Source organism: Physeter macrocephalus, chromosome 3, assembly GCF_002837175.3.
Source record: "Physeter macrocephalus isolate SW-GA chromosome 3, ASM283717v5, whole genome shotgun sequence".
NCBI classification, from domain to species: Eukaryota; Metazoa; Chordata; class Mammalia; order Artiodactyla; family Physeteridae; genus Physeter; species Physeter macrocephalus.
The window spans coordinates 22706802-22724506 of NC_041216.1; the positions used below are offsets into that span (position 1 = coordinate 22706802).

General features: G+C 46.6%; 1 protein-coding gene across 14 annotated transcripts in view; it reads right to left on the minus strand.

Annotated features, from left to right (window-relative positions):
* Positions 1 to 17705, minus strand: part of PRDM2 (PR/SET domain 2) — a 120026-nt gene that overhangs the window by 26240 nt on the left and 76081 nt on the right. For 13 of the 14 annotated variants that reach the window (XM_028487820.2, XM_028487821.2, XM_055083761.1 and 10 more), the window contains one exon: positions 9826 to 14230. The exons of the other annotated variant lie outside the window; for it this stretch is intronic. In XM_028487820.2, the coding sequence (XP_028343621.1) occupies positions 9826 to 14230 (4405 nt within the window). The remainder of the gene's footprint in view (positions 1 to 9825; positions 14231 to 17705) is intronic. 14 annotated transcript variants of the gene reach the window in all.

Here is a 17705-nt window from a genome sequence, read left to right on the forward strand (position 1 = left end):
CTCCCCGGCGCTATCGCTGTGAGACTCGAGCCCCGATCACTAGACGGTGGTCACTGGTGGTCACCACCACCGCCGCCGCCACCACAGTCCTCAGCTCCTGAGTCCTCACTGGCAACACACGTGCCCTCCTCTAGCCCGACCGCTCACGTAACCAGAAGCCCGGGGCTCAGCCAGCGGCGTGCCCCACCTCAGTGACCAACAGAACCCAGGGAATGAACACTCAGGTGGCTAGGAGTTCAAGGCCAGCGTTTATTCCCAGTATGCTACCCAACCTCTCTACAACAGAACCCCGTTGTGGGTGAGGACACCAGCACTGATCACTTGGGGGACACGGTAACCAGGCCAAACCCAAGGGCACGGTGAATTGAGGTTGTTTCTTTCACACGGCAGCAAAGAGCACGGCTCTGGAGTCAGATGGCCGGGTTTGGGGTCCCCGTTTACAGCTGTGGGACACAGCGCAGGTGCCGTGGCCTCTCTCAGACTCGGTCAACTTGTCTGTACGTGGGGACAACTGCTCTCCCTCAAGTGGTGGGAGAGCTTCCGAGGAGTCAGTGCCCGGCGGGTAGGAACAGCCGGGAACACCCTCAGCTCCTCCGTGGTGGCCAGCTACACCCCAAGGTCCTCCGAAAACCCCCGTACACAGGACAGAGTCCATCAGACCTACAGACCAACACCTTCATGATCCAGACTGATCATTAAAGATGCTTTCTGAATGGCGGACCGACTGAATCACTACAGGAGAATGTGCCTGAATTCACAGGTCCAATAATAGCTTGGAAATGGAAGCCATCCGAAAAGGTGCCTCAACTCGCGCTGGGTTGGCAAGGATTGGATGTGATTATAAAAAGCAAGTGAGAGGAGAATGTTACTGCAAGGAAAATTAAATCCATATGAGTTTTAAATAACTTCATTCCAATAGAGAGTATTAAAATGTATTTCTGGCAAGTAATAAATACTAAAACAAACCCAATTTTAAATTGAAATTCTACTTTAACTTAAAAAATGAAAACTGCCACAACTGTATCCTAAGGCCCAAATCCCCTTCTATTATTAACTTACCTGTGAAACAAATTGTAGGTCTCTTAAAAAATGTTTTCTACTTACAATTTGTATCTAGATTTCACGCTAAGACTCAGCAGTTATCCAAGCAGAACTCTGTATTATGCAGCAGGCTCCTATCTAAACACTGATATGGAAATGTTCTCAGCTTAAATACGTTCTGATTCAGGACATAAACCGATACTTTAAAATCTGCCTGTAGCTTTCTGTCATTACTGAAATAACACCCCGCTGAGTAACTCGGGGAGCGCCTATCAAGGAATTTTCAAAACCGTCCGTTGTCCCGCTTCCTGACGTGGATTATAAGCTGGACACGGGAAGGCACACTTAGGCACAAACTTCTTCCATTAAAGGCTTACGTTCTCTGAACCACCCACCTGAATTTCAGCTCGCTTTCTATAAGAGACAGTGGAAAAGGAATCCAGCTGGCCCAAGTGAGGCAGAAAACAGAAGCTCATACAAATCCCATCACCCCAATGGTTCGGCAAGTTTAGTCTAATAAGTGTATCCAAGCCCCTTTTAATGGCTCATGACTGAATGTAACTTTTGCAACGGCTAATAATTTAACACAGCATTCACGATGGTTTTTCCAATTCTTATTCTGCATCCAGAAAGTAAATAAAACCTACACGCACCCTCCAGACTAATCCTATACTTTAAAAGTAACTTAACTTTTGGCAGAAACTTAATTAACCTTCCATTCCGCATGCAATGGACTATGTGCTGAGCTGGCAGGGCAAGCCCCGACAGACTTTGGTTTTGGCCCAACAGGTCAAGGTTCTTAAGTCACATCTGAGGATACTCCTGGTGACCAACACATCCAGAATCAAAGCGTATTATTATCATGTGCTTGATTTCTATTAAACAGCGTTTTGTTGACTAATCAGACTGATCTACAAAGCCAGTTGAACCTGAAAGGTCTACGATGGAGGTAGAAGCATGTCCCACAGTTAAAAGAGTGAACTAGATGTGAATGTTCCCAGGCAGCTCTGTACTAATCAACAGTCCTGATGCACCAGGAAGAAGCCTCACCGAGAAGGGATGATTCTACTTGCTCACCAACGCCGGGAAAGCCCTCACCAGAGAAGATGTCAAGGCCTGTATCCTACATCTAGAGGAAATGAAGCTTTCAAAAAAGAAACTACAAAAAGGATCAATAGGACGGTACAGCTTGGAGGCAGTTCAAATCCCAGCCTTCCACTTGAGAACTGTGTGACCTCTGAACAAAACTCGTTTCTCCCTGGGTCCGTTTCCCCATCTGTAAACGATACCAGCCTCAGGGGGTTGTCGTCAAGTTTGAAAAAACGCTTTGCACAGTACCTGGCACGCAGAAAGCACCCGAGGGCTACGTCAGACTCACCCCAGAGCTTAACAGATCGTTTCAACACCTCTGGGAGAGGAAGCAGCACGAGGCCGAGCAGCGGGAGACCCGGAGGGCCGGGTGGAGCAGGGGTCCGGGCGGGCCCTTGGGCGGCAGGTGCCAAACAGGACTCCAGGCTTTTGCCTGAAGGGTCGGCCGATGAGCAGCTCCACATTTCCCTACATCACACCCACTCGAACCTCAAGTTCTGTTCCTCTCAACTTTATTTTTTTTTTTTGATATTTTAGTCTGTAAAGAATTTCAATGGTAATATGGATGTCATCCTTCTCACCAATCTGGATCTTTCTCTTTCTTTTAATCCTACAGCAGGGTGACTGTAAATGTCGAGGCACTTGAGGCCCAAATGAGAACACTCAAGTGCTTTAGCAATTAAGAGCTACACACATTCGTTATGATTTATCCCACATAAACTCTGAAGTTCTTCAGTGTGCAATGAAATTACCTGGGGTGGACGTGGGGATAATTCAGGTGCCCCCAAAAATGAAAGAAATGGCAAACCGTTTTCCTTAACCAATGGCCTGGTTTTTGGACTACTTTAAATGTGGCCTTTATATCCGAGTTACCCTTTTCCTCACCCACCTGTACTTAAAGGATATAAGCCAATCGATTCAAAGTGAGGCCTGATATCAAATCAAAATCGACAGAAATAAACTATCGAATGCATTGATATAATTTTAGAAGAGTCGCTTTAACATAAGTATTAAAAGTCAGCCGTTATCTAGATATCTGCCCTCAAATATTAAGGTAGAAGCATCTTCTTGACCACCCAGACTTGGGAGAACTGTGACAAAGTGAGGGAGGTTTTGGATATGAAGTGTTTTTAAAAAAAAAAAAAAAAAAAAAAAGGCACCACACAAATATAAGCTTCACAAAAGCTGGGATTTTGGTCCACTGATGTAACCTAATTACCTCAGTAGGTGCTCGATAAATTAACGTGATTCCGTAAAACATTTTGCTAGAAAGTACCTGTAACATCCAAATTAAAATAGCCAGCCTAGAGACACTGACAGATCTTTCAAAATATTAGCTGCAGGGACCCAAGGCTTTAGTTATTCGCTTTTTAAATTTTTCAAAATGTTTAACTCCATGAAGAGTAAAGCAACCAAACTGGGGCAGCTCATTCTTGTCGAGGGAGCTGACCACCCGCTTGGGGACCCCTCAACTGCGTATATGGGTGCTGCCACATCCAGGCCCTGCTGTAAGAACGGGTGACACAACAGACCTCACACTGCTCTTTCAGACCCGAGGAAATGTCAGCGTCTACAGCCTGGGAAGAAGGCTTCCGGCTAGAAGGAAAACTCGGGACCACCTTGTCCATTCCCCACTTTGGGCAGACCAGGAGCTAACAACCTTGAGGCAAAATACCTGCCCGAGGCTAAGCCACCGAGGCAGGGACGGACGGCGGAGGAGCTTGTTAGAGCCCTGGAGGGACAGGTGTCCCTGTTCCCAGAGCAGCGCCCTTTCCAGCTCACAGCGTCCAGCTCCTCCCCGGGTGCCGTGCGTGCTCAGCGCTCAGTTTCTAGAACATTTACACAGCTAACGCTGAACGCCGCTCCGTACCTCTGCCTCTTCCTCCCATACACCTGCCCCAACCCTTCTGGGGTTTCCTAAGGTAGGAATCCGTAAGCCACAAGCGTGAACATCTCGCTGAGGGAGGCTGACCGCACCTTCAGCTTCACCACCGTTCCCTGAGCAGGAAGGACACAGCGGAGAAAAAAAATGAGGACAAGTGATCCCGTGTAGGACTTTATGAAACTGCTTGTTTCAGCCATTTTTAATCTTTAAAGACACAAACAAACAAACAGCAATTCCATATCAACCTAATACAAATGTTACAACTTCTTTGTTTCATTCTTCCGGGGATCCATAAATATAAAAATCTCCAGACTACAGCGAACTGTTCGCAAGCACCAAGGAAACTGACAGCCCGCACAGGAAATTATTTCACTCTTTTACCCAAGGAAGTTCTCCACGCACTTCTCAGCACCACCGTCCAAATGCACGTCTACTCTCTAGGTGGTATGGAAACGATGTGAATTCACAAATATTCAGTCAATGCCAAACAGAGACAAGTGGGAAGAGGTCGGCCGCGGGGCTCGACCACTGCACTTTAGAGATGCAGCCTGTGAGCACCCCTCCCACATGCACCTTCATTTTCCCCCTTAACTGCTCCCAATGATGTACAAAATACAGTCCTTTCACAGCTTTTAGAAAGTTTTTTATTGGTTACAATGATATAAAATGCATCATTTGAATTCCCCCGTCAGTAAGTGCTTGCTAGCAACAGCGTAAGAAAACTTTCTGTACATCTGACAAGCTCCAATGATTTATTTCATGCTGGAAGGGGAAAAATAGCAAACACCACTCTTAACTTGTCTGTCTATAATTAACCCCCCTCTCTCTCTCTCTCTCTCAAGGCTACGTTGGTTAAAATCAACGGACAACCCCTTTTGTGTGTCAATTTGTAAATTTTAATGTTTTCATTTGAATAGTCTTTTATATCACTCTCCAACAAGAAACAATAAAATTACTAACAGCAAACTTCAATACAAGAACACTCTCCAGATTAACAAACAAAATGTAAAATGTAAATCACATATAATACAATTGAAGCGTCCAAAACAATTTAAATAATTTTAAATATTTTATTTTTAAACTGCTACAAATGCTTTATACAATATTTCAACATAAAGTCCCCATAACAGAAATGTAACAAAATGGGAATGATAGTGAAAGGGTTAAAGTGGCACAAATTCACCAAACAAGTATTAAACTACAAATTTTAAGAGGTAGATTACTTTTAAAGTTGAGAACAACAACAACAACAAAAAAAACAACACGAATAAAACTTAGCCATTTTCCACCAACTCCGTCATTAATTAGAGGGAAGGCATATAACAATGCATGGAGAAATGATACTTGTATACTCAGAAATAGGCCAATTCATTGGGTTTTTTAAATCTCTATTAGAGACTGATGTGTAAAACCTGATAGGTAAATTCATTTACACTTAGGTGTAGACATACATCTATACAGGCCTGTGATGTATCCTGGGCACTGATATATTGCTACCGTCTCCGATAATACAACAGTTATAAATTAGTGCCAGATAATAATCTGAGAGGATAACGTCCATTTGGATATATAAACATGACACTGGAAGAGGCATAAAAAAGAGTCCATATCCAATCTGGTTTCCTCTCCATTATGCTGGCAATCGGCTTGTGATAAAAAAAAACAACAAACAAACAACAACAAAAAAGAAACAGGCTAAGAAAGAAGCTAAATGCCTCTGTCTACAGTTCATTTAAAGGAAAGGCATCAAGAGCTGGTGTGACCAAAACATTATAGAACGAGTGCATCAGAATCCGTCATCCCTGAAATCTACAACAAACTACTGATGAAACAGAGAACTTGCTTTGCAAGATTGGGTTCAACTCATTCCTTTCTCTGCTCTGTGCCGAAAGCCAGGGCCACGCTCAGGTCTGAGTTACCAGTCCCGTGACGAGGAGCCAGGTCAGCTAGCCCGTCCTATAGCGCCCTCCTCTGTGCATCTCAATCACCTGTGAGCCCAGCACGTTTTGTGTTGGGCGCCAGCGAAGAAGCGGATGCCTGACTCTAACCAGGGCAACAAGAAGCCCACTGGCAATCAGCTGTGTGTTAGGGTTTCTGAGTCAGCTTCAACTGGTCTTGCAAGCTTGGTAGATTTCGTATCCTTTGCCGTAGTGCTTATCCTAAGTTGAGCATGCATTATCTTTATTTAAGCCAGGTCAGCTAGCCCGTCCTATAGCGCCCTCCTCTGTGCATCTCAATCACCTGTGAGCCCAGCACGTTTTGTGTTGGGCGCCAGCGAAGAAGCGGATGCCTGACTCTAACCAGGGCAACAAGAAGCCCGCTGGCAATCAGCTGTGTGGTAGGGTTTCTGAGTCAGCTTCAACTGGTCTTGCAAGCTTGGTAGATTTCGTATCCTTTGCCGTAGTGCTTATCCTAAGTTGAGCATGCATTATCTTTATTTAGTCAATTAAGGTTTGTTTTGTTTGGGGGGCTTTTCTACAGGAAGTTCCTAGAAAATAAGAAAACTGAAGATAAATGACAACATAACACAACCTTACATGAACTGACCACGTTAAAGAAAAGATGGGAAGACCACGGGACAAATGTTAAGACAGCAACAGGATGACTCGGAAGGTGTGTGGGAACGTGGGTGTCCCACGCAAAAGAGACATGCTGGGAGGGACACAGACAGTCTCCTTGGAGTGATGTGGCGGCGATGGTATGGGAGAAATCAGCACCATTTTGTTTTTTTAGCCCATTTCACGGTAAATGGAAAAGCTTGGTCTGGAATTTCGTTTTGCTTCTCCATCACTTATTTACGAGTCCTTAACTGGCTGCAATGGGAACATAGTATTAAACAACAACACCAAGAAAAGCTGCTCTAAAAGCAGCACTGAAGAATGTAAAAATGCCTTGGGATTTACAAAGATCAAAGATGGGTAAGAAGGGAGTAGAAAATGTACCTCTTTCCTTATCTTTCTGTCTTACAGTCCGTGGAAATGAGCCCTCAGCACCAGCTCTAAATGCAGTCCCACCGACAAGCCACAGGTGGGCTCCAACCCGACCCGGGGAAGGTGAGCCCGACACAGCGTTCACTGGATTAAGAGGTGTGACAGGAGAATCTAGTCGGTGGTATGTCTCTGCGGCTTTGTCCTAAGAAAAGGATTTGGAGCACACGCCTTTTTCACACCCGGATTGGCACAAGGGCTTGTGCTACAGGAAATGACCAAATGGCAAATTCTGCTGAGCTCTCAGTGTAGAATGGAAAACTGACGTCGTTCTCACGGCTGACTGCAAGTGTATACTTGAAAATCTGTGGAATCCTAAACTGGCATTTGAATGTAAAACGTCTGAGTGCTGAGGACTATCCTCTTAATCACAGTTATGAAGAAACACACAGGAAAAGGGTGTTCTGCCAGGCCTGGGGTAAGTCCTCGAACATGCAATGGAGCAAGGACAGCGAAATCACTGAAAACCAGAGTGAAAGTGGATTATTTCCAAACCTGTGCTCTGAAATCAGCCCTGGATAAAATTTACAAATAGAAATATACTGAAAAGGGAAGACGACTAGTTAAAACAACTCCTTGCCAGTGTAGTACAACAAACGTGGAAAAGGACGAAGCCTCCACTAAGAGCCCTGGGCTGACACCGATGGACCATCACATCCCCAGGCCTGCGCCTAGGATCCCGGCTAATTTATACCAAATTCACTACAAGGTACTAAGACGACCACAACTCTCTGAAGAATCGCCCACTCTTCTGCCCAGATGATCAAAATGTGATGCCCCCTGAATGCTCATTTTGTAATTCCCAAAAATACTTCCCAAGTTTATGGTCATGGAAGCCTGCTGCTACCATCTACAGCCAGAATAATACCCGTGTCTTCTTAACTGACTGTTCCTTGTTTCCTTTTAGGCCAAATTTCATTCCAGCAATGTTAACTTTCAAACAAAGCAAAATAATTAAAACTAACTGGAGCAAAGAATAGAGACACAATTTTATTAGGCACTTCAGTCCTTTGCAGTCTTAAGGGTTCTTCAAAAGCACTGGATGAACTTCACTCAGAGAGTTTTCCTTTACAGTAACATTAATTTTTTCTTATCAACTTTACCCTTGAACTGTATAAATGGGATCCATCCAGTACAAATTAAGTGATTCTTTCAGATACTATCAGAAACAAAGGAGAATACACATATACGTATATTCCAAAGCATCAGCCACCTGGGAAATGTTTTTTAGCACAGTCCATGAAAATGACGGCATGGTCTGGGTTCTTTAACCTTGAAAAGGACAGTCCGAGAATGTCCTGTTGTTGTGGAACTTCCCGAACACAGACTGAGTACAAGGAGGTACACAGTGAAGCTGCTACACGCAGGAAGTCTGGACAGCTGATAAACAGGTGTTTACTTTCACCAGGACTAACTAAGCTCCAAGACGCTGTATACACGTATGCCAGTAAGATCTACCGTAACTGGTTATTTAGTATTTTTATGAAGTAGCTTTAAAAAAAAATCTGATCCTTTATTGCTACAGTCAATCATTCCAATCAACCCTTGGCTAATGATTCTTCTCTCCATCTTCAGCCATGACTTATGGTGCACCAGCACCAAGAACTCCGCCTCATCGAATGTGCAGTGATAACAGCATCTCTGAGCCCTTGTGACCTGTCCAAACGGCAGTCACCTCCCAGTTAACTCTGATTCTGTTTGCTTAAAACACCAAAGAATTCTGAGACACTGGAAGTTATAGCCAAGAGCCGAGAGTCCTGCAGCTCACTCTGAAAGGACAGGATTTTAAAATACTGTGCAGAAATTCTAGCTGATGATGAATAATTTCACCTGAGATGAACCTGTAGGCATTATTCAGGAAACCACAGGAATACCGAGTGCACTCCACTCATGTTTGAACTAACTCAGAAAGTCTGAGAAGTCAATGGAACAAACTTAACTCCTGCCCTATGTTTTCACCTGTCGCTAAGAACAGTTCTTAATATAGGAAGAACACAGGAGAAACAGTGGGGCCACCTCAGAGCCGAGCTAAGATGGGCTCCGGCATCCCGCCGGGGAAACAAAGGCACTGACAAGCGGGGTGACCTGCCCTTCGTCCCCACCCGCACCTGAAAGAACCACGCTCTGGGCCCCTCAGCAGGCGCTCTCTCCCCCTCCCGCCCGTGGGAATCTGGCTGTTTTCCACCCTATGCCTGAGAACAGGAGCGAGGGGAGGACATATGGCATTTTAGAAGGAACAGAGTGCTGTGTTTTGATTTATTTTAACCAAGAGGCAAATTTTTAAAATGAAAACACAATAAAAGCAAGCATGAATAGTAAAAAGCAGTCTCAGCTGCTAGAACTGCACTTAAGTCACAGAAATATTAAAACAGATTGTAATGTGGTTTTAATGAACTCCGTGATCCATCTTAACATAAGAAGTAAGCTATGATCAGGAAATAATACCAGTGACACTGGGATACCACCCAAGGTATAAAGGAAGTTTGAGAGAATTTCACCTTTTCATAGTAGGGTGCTTTGGGGAGCTTCTCATGGCTTCAAATCCAATTCATAACTGGCCCTGTTAAAGAGACTGTACCACTTCGTGAGTCCTATGCCTGAAATAAAAGCCGTAATGTATCCATCTCGACAACAGCCAAAGCACTGACCCTCCTTCACACCGGCCTACACCTTGAGCAATAGCTATTTCCTTTAAATGCTTATGTCAAAATCGTGCAGGAAAAAGGAAAAGCAGCCATTGGGCAAGGACAGTGTTTTCTTCCAACCGTCTTTCCCCCCTCGCTCTTGAGCTCCGAACTCCTCCGGCCCTGGAGCCTCGCTTACCTGAGGTCCTTCAGCTCCTGCTTGCCGCTGCTGTCCTCCCGCCTGCTCTCACTCGGGTCGGCAGCAGCTGCCAGCTGCAGGCTTCGGGTGATTGGCCCCCCACTTCGTTCTCTAGATTTTACACTGAACCTGTCTGTCCGTTTCTTACTGGACAAGGCCGATTTGCTCTGTAAGACAGCTCTGCTTTTCTGTGCCCTCACGTGCAGGCTCCGAGACGTCTTGCCCGAGAGCTGAGCTGCGTGATTCTTGGCTGCAGCTTTGGGCTTCTTGCTCTCGTTGTGAGTCATTTTGGCCATTCGTATCGGGCTTAAGTTCCTTAAGGAGGAGCTTGGTTTTTTGGACTTCACCGAAGCTGCAAATTTAACATTCTGCTTGGCCCTGAAGGACGAGGAGGGTGGTGGGCCCTGTGCAGGGCCCGAGCTGCGAGCTCTGGTCTTGCCCAAAGGCGCCTGCATGCTTTGCATTTTGATCTCTGCATCCGCTGTCCGTCTGCGGTGGCTGCTGCTGTTGTTTCTGTCACTACTTGCAGGTGATGGGTGTCCTCCTTTCTTGGATGAATGGGAAACTTTTTTTTTGGAAGGAGAAAGAGGTTTTTTGGGACAGCTGAAAGCGGCGTGCTTGTTCAGGCTCCCGACGTACGTGAACTCTCTGTTGCAGTGCGGGCAGATGTGCGAGGACGACCCAGGAGCAGTTTTTAGGTCGGCTTTCTGCTTTGCAGATTTGTTTTTTTGAAGGATGGCTTTCTGGACAAGCTGGTTTTTTTTCTTCAACGCGTTTAACTTGAGCTTATTTGAGGACATTTTGCTGAGCTCAACACTAAAGTTCAGTCTTTTGGGCTGTCCCATTCTTCTGAAGGCATTCTTCCCAGAGTTGTCCAAAACCACCACACCGTTTCTGGGCTGCACAGTCTGTTTCAGCGGGACTGGATTTTTCTTCGGGGTATACCTCTTCTTGTCGCTAGCAGAAGCACACGCCAGGATGTGCTTGTGCAGCTCAGGCATGTTGTCCACACCTTTCCCACACTTGGTGCAGCGAATGGCGGTAGTAAACGTCTGTGGGATATTGTGTGTAGTGAAATTTGTGGCCGTCACACCAATGCCCAGGGGGTTGCGGTGATGGTACTGAAATGGAGGTGGTTTAAAGCTTGGGTAATGTTGATTGAGACCCAATCGAACATCTGGATCTTTCGTCTTTATTCCAGAAGCCATTATTTTTATGGTCGTGTAAAGCTCTTCTGAGGAATCATTCAGCTCCTCTTCTTCTTTAGACGTTTCTAAAGGATCTTCTGGCAAACTCTGCATATGCTCTACACGGGCCTTGCTGGGATCCGTAAAGTTCTGGGGCCTCAGGGTGCCACTTTCAAACTCATGGTGTGTGCACACCTTATCGGGGTGGAGATCTCGCTGGTGCTGCTGCAGATTGCACAAAAACGCAAATTCTTTTTTACAAACCGAACACACAAAGATATTCCCAACTCCATGAAGCAAAAAGCGATGTTCTGACAAATCAGTTTTAGCCTTAAAGAGCTGCACACAAAATTCACATTTGAAGGGCCATTCCTCAGCATGAATGGATAAATGTTTGGTTAGATCTTTAATGGAAAGAAAAGGTGATTCACAGACGTTGCAGACAAAATTTTTGTTGAACGTCTCCTGAACGATATCCCGTGCAGTGGCAGACGGGGATTCTTCCCTCACTTTCAGACCTTCGTTCTCTAATTCCTCCTGTTTAAAAGATATCATGGGGAGAGAGGCTTCCAGATTATCCCCAGAGGAAACCACAGACGATACTGCTGAGAGAGGAGGTGGCGAAGGAGAAGAGGAGGAGGATGAAGAAGAGAATGAAGGCGAAGAAGATGAGGAGGAAGATGAAGAGAGTGTTGGAGGTCCCGGTGAAGCAGCAGACATAAGGGGCTCCACGGAAGGAATGGGAGATGGCGAGGGAGACACCGTTGGGGAAAGAATTGGAAGGGGGGACTGTGCGGTGGCGTTCGAGAGTGGAGAGGGACACGGATGAGGGGATGCCCCGGAAGAGGGGGCTGGAAGAGGTACAGTAGGAAGCAGTGGAGGGGGTGGGGTGGCAACAGTTAACACGGGAGGGCAGGGCTGGGGGGAAGAGGGGTTGGTTGGGGTCAAGAGGGGCGGCAGCTGCCCGGAAGAAAGGGAAGATGTCTGCAGGGCAGCTGACGAAGGAGAAGACTCGCCAGGTGGGGCAGGTAAGCTAGAGTCGGGACCAAGGTCAGGGTCCGGCTGAGGATCTAGGGGTTTACAAGGACTGGGGCTCCTGGTCACATCTGGAGCATTTTCTACAGGTAAGTCAACGCCATTGTATTCATTGAGAAGGACCTTCTGTAGCATGCAGGTGGTTGGTTTCTTTTTCTTCACAGCACTGCAGGCTGGCTGCACCAAATGATTTTCTTTGAATTCCTTGCTTTCAGAGTCACTACTAGGCTTTTTATGCACACTGAGATCTAACACAGATTCCCACTGGACCGGAGCCTTGCCTGTACCCTCAGCCTTCTGTTTTACACCACTGGATAAATCCAGTGGCTGTTGGTTGCACACATTGCTAAAAGCAGAACTAGCCGCCCACTCTTTAGATACTTTATATTCATCAAAGCCTGGAGGGCTCCCAGTTTCTCTATCATCTCTCCCAGACAAAGTCCATGCTGGTGAGTTGCTATGACTTTCTAATTTGGGCTTTTTGGAACTCAGAACTGCCTCAGTCCACATGGCTTTCCCATCGCCTGGCTTTCCAAAGTCTCGAAGGGCAGGACTGTGCTGTGGAGAGCTGGGGGGAGAGCTGGTCCGCCTCTTAAACCTGCTCGAGGTCACAGGGAGCATCGACGCAGGCGTGGACACACAGACAGGACCTAATTTAGGTATTTCAGCGGCTGAAATCCCTGCAGGAGGAGTCAGTTTATCCTGGGTTTGAAGAAGTTGTTTGAGCTTTGATGACAAATACACATTTTTCTCTTTGTGGAACGAAACGGCCTCTGTGGTTGATATGCTGAGAGGCAGGCTCAAGGAACACGAAGGTGCTACGGGATCAGACTCGGTCTCAGCTTTAATTATGGGCAACACAGGAGGACTGGCAGTCCTCCGTTTCTTGGACTCACTGTTTGTGCTGCTGGAAGGCTCTTTAGGAAGATCATCCGTTATAGGGACCTGTGTGGTCTTTATATTTTGAGTTATTTCCACTGTAACTGGAGTCAGCAGACAGTTGATACCATACAAATCTGCCGAACTGGATTCCATCTCAATAACATCACAGTTACTGGTGCTGCAGCTGGTCTGAATTTTACCATCAATATAGTAATTTAAATTTTCAGAGATATTGCTGGAAATATCCATGATGTACACGTCATCTGCCTCCCCTTCCTCCTCTGGCTCTGTGCTGGGGACGTAGACACTCTGGGCAGGCGGGGCCTGCTCTGCCGGGGGCTGCTGCTCTTCGAGGAGACCCCCTTTTCGCCGCACACCTTTAGGAATCAGGTGACGCTCGTGAACCCTGCGCTGATGCCGCCTCATGTTAGTGTGAGTTCCAAAAACCTTTTTACAGTATTGGCACGGATGAAGCTCTTTCACTTCTCCGTTCTCTTCTACAACAGAAGAAATTACTGTGTCTTGGGAAGGCTTCTCTGAATTCAAGGTCGGAGAGCCTTGCCCCAGGCTGGGAGGCTGCGCGTCATCCTTCGGAGGAGCGCCGTCCCCGGGCGCCCTGCCATTGGCTGGGGCCTCCAGCGGGCGGAGCGTCAGGCTGGGCTTCCGCTTCAGCCCCGCCTCGTGGCGCCGCTCGTGCCGCCGCCTGTTGATCTGCGTGCCGAACGCCTTCCCGCAATACTTGCACTTGAAGGCGTGGTTTACCGTGGATATGTGGATGTGCATGTGCCGTTCCAGCCCCTGTTTGGTCGTGAACTTCCTCTCGCAATGCTGACACGGAAACAGAAACGTTTCAAACACGTCACCATTGGCCTCTTCTTTAGCTTTGGGAATTCTGATAGCAGGTGCTACCTCTGGAGAGTCTTCAAGAGCATCCTTCGGAACAGTTTTTGGTTCTTCTAATAAATCCTCTGGCTTCTCGTCACATCGTATCTCTGGCTCTTTCATGGAGCTTTCATCTGGCACGTCAGCTGCTTCCTCCTCCTCTTCGTCCAACTCCTCCTCCTCCTCCTCCTCCTCCTCCTCCTCCTCCTCCTCCTCCCCCTCCTCCTCCTCCTCTTCCTCCTCCATGTCGTTCGCCTCACTACGTGCTGCTTCCAGCTCTGCGGCTGGTCCCGCCTGGGGGTCCTGGGCAGGGGGCGGGAGGGCGAGCTCCGGAGGCACATCCTGACTCACCACCTCCTGAAGGACGGCCGTCTGCTCGGCGGCGGAAGCGGAAGGCTTCTCGTCTTCGTCTCTGGGGCCTGGAAAGCACAGGGAGGCAGAAGCATGGAAGTCAGGGCACACACCAGCCACTTGTGATCAGTTTCCATTATTCGTGTTATTTCTCTTATCCCCTAAATGTGTAAGGGAGGTCGTAACAACACACAGCTCTACTTTCTCGGTTATAAAGTTGTACTGCATAAAATTCCATTTCATTCATTCAACAAATGTTTACAGAGCACCTGCTCTGTACCAGGCAGCTCCGTGGGCAGTAAGGATACAATGTGAACAATAAATGCCTGAAGGAGCTTAGGTTCTTTTGTGTTTCGTCGCATACATATAAACACATTTTCGTTTACAGAAACTGTAGTGCTTAAAACTGTGTTGGAGTAGTTGATACTGAAATTCAAGATATTATGGTCATGAATTCCAATTTTTCATGATTCCGAACGGAAACCAGAAAGTTGCTAAACATATTATCAGGTTAGATTCTTAGTGGTCTTGAACGCAATGATTCTCTCCCTCCTTCCTGACTAAAACTATATATTGAGAGCTAGAACATATTCCAAAATCATGCGATCATAATTTTTCATGTAACAGGAACTTCGGAGCTCACTTCTTCCAAGGCTGATTAAATTGTGGAGGACTCAGGAGTACCTCAGAGAAGAGAAAAGAAATCTGAAGTCACTTCTTAGTCTCTATGCCCAGGAGGAATCCAGCCCAGCCCAACCTGAGGTTAATGGTGCACAGGTGGACTCGCTAGCAAGGTGACAGGCGAGCAGAGACCTAAAGAAAATGAGTCATGCAAATATCTGGGGGACGGAAGCCCTCTGGACAGAGAAAACAGTAAATGCATAAGCTCTGAGTCAAGAGCATGTTCGATGTGGTCAAGGAACGGCCAGGAAGTTGTAGAGACCGTAGGGCGGGCGGGCGGGCGGGCGGGGGGTGGTGGGGGTGGTCCATACAGGGGGAGAAAGGAGAGCAAGAGATGAGATCAGCTCATGCAGAGACTTGCAGGCTGTTGGCCTTTACTCAGAGTAAAACAGGGAGCTACCAGAAAGTTCTAACAGAGAAATATATGATCAACTGAAATACAAGAGAATCACTCCAGGTGCTACGAGGAAGACAGAAAACTGTAGGTGGACAAGGGTGGAGGCGACCCTACTATATCCTCCAGGAGAAGAGATGAGAGTGGCTTGGGGAGGTGGTAGGAAGTGGTCAGACTGTGGATTATTTTGGAGATGAAGCTGACAAGATGTGCTTGTTGACTGACTACGGTGGGTGGTGGTGGAGGAGGAAGGGTCAAGGAGGATTCCACAGCAACTGCCGTTATCCTGCTCACTAAACTGTATTAGACGGAGAGAAAAGCAAGTCTGGTCTGTGTGCGTTGGTGTGTGTTGGGGGGAAACTAGAGTTTACTCTGGATGTGCTGAAGTTTGAGGTACCTTATAAATATCCAAGATATTAAGTAGCTATAGATGACTCACGGTCCAAAAGAGGCTAAGCCTAGAAATGGCTAAGTCCTCAGACTAGAAATGGCACTTAGAGCACGGGTCTGGACGAGGTCACTTGGAGCGCGAATGCAGACAGAAGAGGGGGGATGGCTGTGTCCCCCAGATGACTCCAGTACCCAGGGTTCAGAGGAATGGCCAGGGAGGTATCTGGAGAGCCAAGAGAGTGGCGGCCCTTAAACTAAGGAGGAAGTGATCAGCTGTGTCCAGAACTGCTAATGGGCTGGGTAAGATGGGAATGAGAATTGAACATTCCATTTGCTACGGTGGAGGTGTGGTGATGGTGACAACAACAGTTTTGGTGGAGTAGTGGGGGCAAAGGCCTCAAGGAGTTCAGAAGAGAACAGAAGGAAGGAGAGACAGGGAGACTATAAGCAACTCTCTCGAGTTTAGCTGTAAAGGAAAGCAGAAAAATGGGGGTAGCGGCTAGAAGGAAACACAGGGACAGCAAGGGCCTCTGAGACAGGAGCTGTTATAGAGCATTTAATGCTGATGGGGAAGGCCCACGATGCTGCTTTCTCTACAGGATCACCTAACTCTCTGCTGAATTACACCCCTTTTACTGCAGATACCTGAAGAGTTAAGAATGGGTCTGTAGAAGAAGCAGAGCTACTCTGACTTCTCCTGGTTCTATTAAGTGGCTCTCCCCCTATTCACTGGACAAGTATTTACTATACATCAGTACTAGGTGAATAAGGCCACCAAGATCCCTATCCTTATAGAGCTCCACTTTAACAGGAGCGAGGCAAGCAGGCAACACTACTACAATGAATTAATGGTCAGGCTTATGGAAGTACATGGTTAACAAGGTACAGGACAGAAGCACACGGGAGGAACATCCAGCGGCTTGGTTAATTGATCAGGGGAGGCTTCTTAGAGAAAGTACTAAGCAGGCAGAACCTGAAGGACAAGGATAGGAGAGGAAAATCAAGCAGGAGCAATCAAAACATGCAGCACACTGTAAATCAGTGTGGAGTGAGCTGGAGGCAATGGGGAGACTTTAAGATATTTTAAAGCAGAAGAGTGCCATTTGGGAGATTTGGCTGCAGTGTGTATTAAGGGGTTGGGAAGAGGCAGAAAACCAATTCTGATGCAGTGGCATTAGAAGGGAGAGGCTGGCTACCTACAATGAGAGATGGAAACGGAAAGAAGCAGAAGAGGCAGAAAAAAAAGCGGTCAGATCATGGAGATACGCTACCAGGGTCCTGTAAACAAACTTGGTGACTGCCTGGATACGGGGGACAAGGAAGGGTTTTAAAGCCAACCTTTTCAAACTCTGCACATGCAAGGTATTAATATAAGCTCAATGATTCCGTCCTAGTCCTCCTGCTGTTTCCTAGGAATATCGGCCTTCCTTTTTCCCCATCTACCACTACATCCACTAGTAATAAGGTTTCTGCCTCTAAATGGACACCAGCCTTCTTTCCTCCAGACATATTTCTTAAATTGCATGAGTTTTCCACAAACTGGGAAATCAGTCACTTGATGGTAGTAACGTATTTCAAATTAGGAGCTAACTCCCTTTCCAAATACATTTTCAACAAAGACCCAGCACATTGCTAAAAAAAAATCAAAATGAGACAACAGAAATGAAAATAACATCTCTAAGCCTCAAAAATTTCTTTATACAGTTCATTTTTAGCCAAAATCCACGGCTTCTTTTAATGGAAATATTTTTTCTATGATTGGTAAACAATCCCAGATTTAAAACTGCCCAAAGTAATATGAACCAAAATGTGCACAGCTCTATGAACCAAAGTGTGGCCACACTCGAGGTCTGGTGAGTTTTAACCATAAAGGATGGTTTGGGAAACACCAGGAAGAGTCTGAACTGTCTGCTCAGTATAGAGAACTTTCTGAGGACCAAACAGAACATGCAGAAGCTGACAACCACAACATACAGAACCGATCAAATACTGACCAGCTGTACCACAAGCAAGCAAAATATTAAGTATTGGCTTCCCTGGTGGCGCAGTGGTTGCGCGTCCGCCTGCCGATGCAGGGG